This window comes from Elephantulus edwardii, unplaced genomic scaffold, assembly GCF_000299155.1.
Source record: "Elephantulus edwardii isolate Elephantulus edwardi_28Jun2011 unplaced genomic scaffold, EleEdw1.0 scaffold00292, whole genome shotgun sequence".
Taxonomy (NCBI): domain Eukaryota; kingdom Metazoa; phylum Chordata; class Mammalia; order Macroscelidea; family Macroscelididae; genus Elephantulus; species Elephantulus edwardii.
In genome coordinates this window covers 1,354,275-1,360,558 of record NW_006400042.1, presented here as the reverse complement: position 1 = coordinate 1,360,558, position 6,284 = coordinate 1,354,275, and the positions used below count along the sequence as shown (strand labels likewise).

Below are 6,284 nucleotides of genomic sequence, written 5' to 3'. Positions count from 1 at the left end.
AGCTTCTTGGATATATATTCTGTCATTCTTCATTATGCCTGGAAAGTTTTCCTCTAGTAATTCTTCCACAACTTTTTCAGTGCCTTTACTTGCTTCTTCCCGTTCTGGGATTCCTATGATGTGGATGTTATTTCTTATAATGGTATCCCACATTATTCTCAAGCTTTCTTTTGTTTTCTTCTCTTTGGATTCTGTTTTTTTCTCAGTCAGATCTGTGGTGACAATTCTATCTTCTATTTCACTGATTTTGTTTTCCATCTCTTCACCTCTATTTGTATGTCCCTCAATCATGTTGACAGCATCAGAAACCTTAGATTTCAAATTCTGGATCACAGTTTCTTGTTTTTTCAATGCCTCTAATGCTTAATTTGTTTTCTCTGCATTGTTTTTGATTTTTTTTTAAGTTCCTCCTTATCTTTGCTAGCACTATTCTTTATTTCATCCAGTTTCTTTTTTATCCATTGAAAATATTCAATCATTGTTCTTTTAAAATCACTATCAGAAAGATCCATCAGGCTTTCTGGCTCCAGGAAATCCGTTGCTCCTGTGTCTTCTTTGGGGGTTGATATCTTGCTTTGGGCTGGTGGGACAAGTGAAGCAGTCTGCTTTCTATGGGCCATTGTCATTGCAGAGTTCTTCGTGTCTGAGGTGGTAGCTGGTTTTTGATTTGACGTCACTGCTTCAGAAGAAGGTTGGGCAGAAACAAGAGTAAATGCGTAGAGGGTGCGTGCACACTCCAACGCTCACGTGAGTGGGAAGGGAGGAAGCACACACTGATACACATGGGGAGGGCCTCAGGAGAACCTAAATAATGAAGGAGGAAGTCTGTTGTTCCCTTTCTGGAATAGCTTCCCCACTCTTTGGAGATGCTCAGGATCTCCCTGTTGTTTGAGTTAGTGGACCCTACTTACTCAGGCCAGAAACCAGTTTGATTCACCACGTAACTTAATCCTCAATGGTACATGAGTATTTTAGGGGAGGTTGATAAATCTTATAGATGTGGCAAATATGATTGTCTTCCTAAATGGGTGTGGGCTGTCTGGGTCATAAGCCCCGGCCTGGAACTGCCTCTGCCGTCCTTGCATATCTCCCAACAAAGTCCAAGTTTACAAAGATGGCGTTTCCCCACAGACCTCTGGGAACTGTAGTCGGTACCTGCAGTGGTAGCAGACAGGAAGGTTGGGTCGCAAGCCCCTGGAAATGCCTCTGCCGTCCTTGCAGATCTCCCAGCAAAGTCCAAGTTTACAAAGATTGTGTTTCCCCACAGACCTCTGGGAACTGTCGGGATGATATTTTTACATGCACATTTGTATATGGTGTTAAATGTATAGTAGAGCGAAAGCATGACAAAATTATGGAAACAACTTCAATCATAACTGAACACTCTGAGGAAATAAGTTGCTGTTAAGAAGATACACATACAAAAAAGAAGATACACATCTGCAACAATGAATGAATGGACATCTAAAATCTCTGTAATTGTTCATTGAAATTAATTTAAAAAAAGAAAGAAGATACACATCACAAGATTAGCATGAGCAGTGTAAAATCAGCTGTGGGTCAGTTCTGACTCAGCGATACTCAACAACATCATTTCCTCTGGGGACATCAAGGTAAATTGGCGTAGTACTAGTATTGGTCTCTCCCCAGCCAGAGCAAAGAAAAACAAAAATGCATAGAAATAATTGATGCAGAGGACTAATGGACCACAAAAACCTAAGTCTCCATGACCCTGAACCGGAACACAAATCTGGATACAATCACTTGAAAAGGAGCTCAGCTACATAAGCTGACCACTCTAAAAGGGATCACAGTGGAGGGTCCTGGACCAGGGGCCAGAAATTAGAGACAGCACATAAAAATATCAAACTTTACTGGTCTGCTTTGGAGCCTGCTAAAGTATGAATTTACCTGTTTGTTTTATTGGAGCAATGATCTGGATATTACTAATTATAACTTAAGTATCTATATTCTTGCTTATTTATCATTATTCTTATTAATACATCCTTTTTCTGCAAGTTTGCTATACTGAAATAACTTGTGAGTTGCTTGCTGTGATGCTTAAAGAACACAGATATGCCAGATGCCTGAGGGGTCACTCATGGTGGACAGGTTTTAGTAGAGTTCCCAGAGTACGACAGACTAGGAAGTAGCAGTGGCCATACACTTCTTAAAGAGCAGGCCTCTGAAAGCCTTGTGAACATTAGGGGAACACAGACAGTTATATAGGATTAGAGATAGGCCCCAGATTGGAGTCAGTCAAAATGAGGAAAACCAGTTGCAAACATCCTTTAATAATTAGAACATGGAATGTACAAAGTGTAATTGTTGAAAACTAGAAGTTGTGAAAAATAAAATGAAATGCGTGAGCAACCACATTCTAGGCATTAATGACATGAGATGGGCTGGCTTTGACCATTTTGAATTAGAAAGTCAAATAATACACTGGTAATGAAAAACAGAAGGAGAATGTTGTTCTATTCAAAGTTAAAAAGACAACTTCATTTTCTATCCTGAAGCAAAATGTTTTGAGAAATAGGATATTTTTTATATGCATACAAGGAAGCCCTGGGAATACGACTATTATTTCAAATATATGCACCAGCAGCTCTTGCATTTGCAAAGAGGAGGAAATTGAAGATTTTAATAAAATGTTGTAGTCCAAAATTGATCAAACATGCAATCAAGATGTGTTAATGATAATTGGTGATTGGAATGTAAAAGTCGGGAATAATGAAAAAGGGATGGTAGTCACAAAGTACAGACTTAGTGACAGAAATGAGGCCAGAAATAGAATTCTTGGATTTTGTGCATTCAGTGATTTTTTTTTATTGCAAATTTTTTTTTTAAAAAAACACAGTGACTTGACATATGGAGCTCACCAGATGGACTTGTTGAAATCAGATTGACTATCTGTGGAAAGAATCATTGGAGATGCTCAATATCATGATTCAAAATTGGGCCAGGTCCTGACTGTGAAAGAGCCCATTAATTAATTACTTATGTGCAAGTTCAGATTGAGGGTAAAGAAGTCCATGAGAAGGAAAATCTGGTGGCCTAGTGGCAAGAAGCTGCACTGCAATCCCGAAGGAATCCCGAAGGTTGTGCATAGGGTCGCTATTAGTCGGAAACGACTCGACGGCACATAACAACAACAACCATATGATCAAGAGCCAATGATAAGAAAGACGTTCAAGCTATGCTAAAGACACTAGCAAAGAATAAGACCCAAGGAATCAGTGGGAAACCAGTTGATCTGTTAACACCTAACAGATGCAAACCCTAAACATGCTCACCAGGAAATGCTTATGCCAGAAAATTTGAAGGATAGCTACCTGGCTGGCTGACTGGAAGAGATTCATATTCCCATTCCCAAGGAAGGAGATCAAACAGACTGGAAATTCTTGAACAATATCATTAGTACCATATGCAAGCAAAATCCTACTGAAGATCATTAAAAATTACTAGAACAAGACTAAAAACCGTCAGAAGTTCAAGCGGGATTTAGAAGAGGCCGTGGCACCAGAGAGATGAACCCTGGCTGAAAGCAAAGAATCTTATCAGAATGTCTCTTTGTGCTTTATTGACTATGCAGAGGCATTTGACATTGTGAATCGTAATAAGTTACTACTGACATTGAGAAGAATGAGAATCCCAGAGCATTTAATTGTGCTTATATGTGTCAGTAAGTATATGAGACAGTAAGATTGGCATAGGATAAAGCAGGGCTTAGGGCTTTTGTCCATAGGATCGCTATGAGTCACAAGCAACTTGATAGCATATAACAAAAACAATAGCATGCCTAGACCAGGAGGCTGTTGTGCAGACAGTGCAAGGGAACTGTACATGTTTTAAAATTAAGAAAGGTTTGTGTTGTGATTGTATCCTTTCTCTATACCTATTCAGTGTATACACTGAGCAAATTATTTGAGAAGCTGTGCTCTATGAAAAATGTGGCATCAGGATTGGAGAAAGACTCATCAGTAACCTATGTTATGCAGATGACACAAACTTGCTGAAATGGAGGATAACTTGAAACTCTTTAATGCAGAAGATCAAAGAATATAGTTTTCAATAGGGATTCCATCTCAACTCCAAGAAAACAAAACTTCTCACCACTGGACATACAGGCAACATCATGATAGATGGAGACAAGATTGAAACTGTCAACAATTTCACCTTTCTTGGATCTGCAATCAACACCCTTAGTATCTTGACAAGATTTGAGATCAGGAGACATTGCACTGGGAAAGAGTGCAGTCAGGGACCTCTCCAAATTATTGAGGAGCAACAATGTCAGTTTGAGGGCTAAGATGCACCTGATTCAGGCCATAGTTATTTTAATCACTTTATGTACATCTGAAAACTGGACAATGGATGTTGGAAGAATTGATGGCTTTGCACTATGGTGTTGGAGAAGAGTACTGAATATCCCATGGACTGCCAAGAGAACAAGCAGATAGGTCTTGAAGAAGCTGCGTCAGAGTGCCTTTTGGAGGCAAAAATAACAAAGCCACTAAGGTGACCAGCAATAGCCAACAGGTACAACCCTACATAGAAGGGCAATAACTACCTAGGAGTATATGGCTCAGAAGGCAGGCCATGATAGGGTAGGAGAACTAACTGAAACAAGTATTGCAGGATGGAAGTGGAAAGAATGTGATCACATTGTGTGTATTATAATTAATGTCATAAAAGAAAATATATATGAAGGATTGAATTGAAAGCCACTATGGTCTGTAAACTTATTCAATGCATGATTTTTTTAAGGAAGAGTAAAATTTGATCTGACAATATTTAATTGCAGTTGATAGCAGAAACTCAAAATATCAATTACCAGGGCATCATAGTTCAACCATAGTTGAATCATTTATGGTTAATTTATTACAAAGTTATCCATTGATGATTGGTGTGCGATGCTGAGTATCTTTGCCTCATTCAAACTTTATAGTAACAGAAATAGGAAGCCCAAGGACCCTGTCTGCCATCTTGAAACTGTGAGTCAAATGTAGCCATTAGCTGTTAGTGGTGAAAATGAGGTCTTCTTTTTTAGGTTTCATATTCTCTGATCAGTTTCCTCTGTGATAAGGAAATCTTAAAACTGAAATAATTAGGGAAACCAAATGCTGAAATAATTTGTGTTGTCACATACTTGAATAGTATATCTTTGTTTTATAGGTATGTCTGTTTTAAATAAAACAAAATGGAAAGGGGGAACACTTCAAATTCAGCAAGCAAAAGAAAACTTTTTGCATAGGTAAGATTTGCTCTGTACATTTAAAGCCTATTTCTTTATATTGTAAATGGTTTTACATATGGACTTTATTGATTTGAAGTTATCACGTATTAGCCCTATTAGGACTGCCAGTTAAATAAGCACTGAATTGCCAACTAATAGTGGTTTCACCTCATTGGCTACTCCACAGATATGAGACAGGGCAGTGTGTTCCCTTTAAGAGTTACAATCCTGGAATCCCCACTGGACAGTTAAGTTTTTGTCTTAGAGCATCTGATGATCTGTTGATAATAACTCAACAACTGTGGGTTTGTAGTTTGATATTTAAGCTGTTACATTCTTTTTTTTTTAAATGAAGTTTTGTGTGTTTTTTTAAATTTTTTTAATTAATTTTAATGAACATACATTTACAGAGATTTTGGATTTCCATTCATTGCTTCACTTCTCTCCCCGCCCAGCCCTCCGCCGCCCATCCCATCCCCCCCCCACCCCCCCAACCCCCCGCCCCAAGTTTGCTCCTCTCTTTGAAAAGTAAAAGAAAAACTCCCTCCCTGGTACACAATCCCCCCGCACCCCTCCCACCGCCCCAAGTACATCCCACTTAATTGTGGACTCTTGTGATAACCATAATACCCTATCATACATCACTTTTAAATTATTCAGTCCCTCATCTGTTTCAGTGCAGTATACAGAATTTATCCAGTTTTTCTCAGTCTTATCCCAACCCTGATAATCAGTCCCATTTTACAGCAGTGGCACCATGCAGTATTTGTCCTTTTGCTACTGAGATATTTCACTCAGCATAATGTCCTCCAGGCTTACCCATTTTGAATAATACTGCATGAGTTCCTTATTTTTCAATGCAGCATAGTATTCCATTATGTGAATATACCACAGCTTCTCTATCCTTTCATTTGTTGATGGGCACCTGGGTTGTTTCCAACTCCTTGCTCTTGTGAACAAAGCCGCAATAAACATGGGTGTGCATATATCTGCTTGGATGTCAGTTATGGTCTCTTTGGGATATATTCCCAGTAACGAATTGCTG

General features: G+C 38.8%; 1 protein-coding gene across 1 annotated transcript in view; it reads left to right on the top strand.

Annotated features, from left to right (window-relative positions):
* The window catches only part of NOL8 (nucleolar protein 8), a 51,799-nt gene that overhangs the window by 10,101 nt on the left and 35,414 nt on the right, over window positions 1-6,284 (top strand). The window contains exon 3 of the mRNA XM_006900736.1: window positions 5,179-5,257. Within this exon, the coding sequence (XP_006900798.1) occupies window positions 5,179-5,257 (79 nt within the window). The remainder of the gene's footprint in view (window positions 1-5,178; window positions 5,258-6,284) is intronic.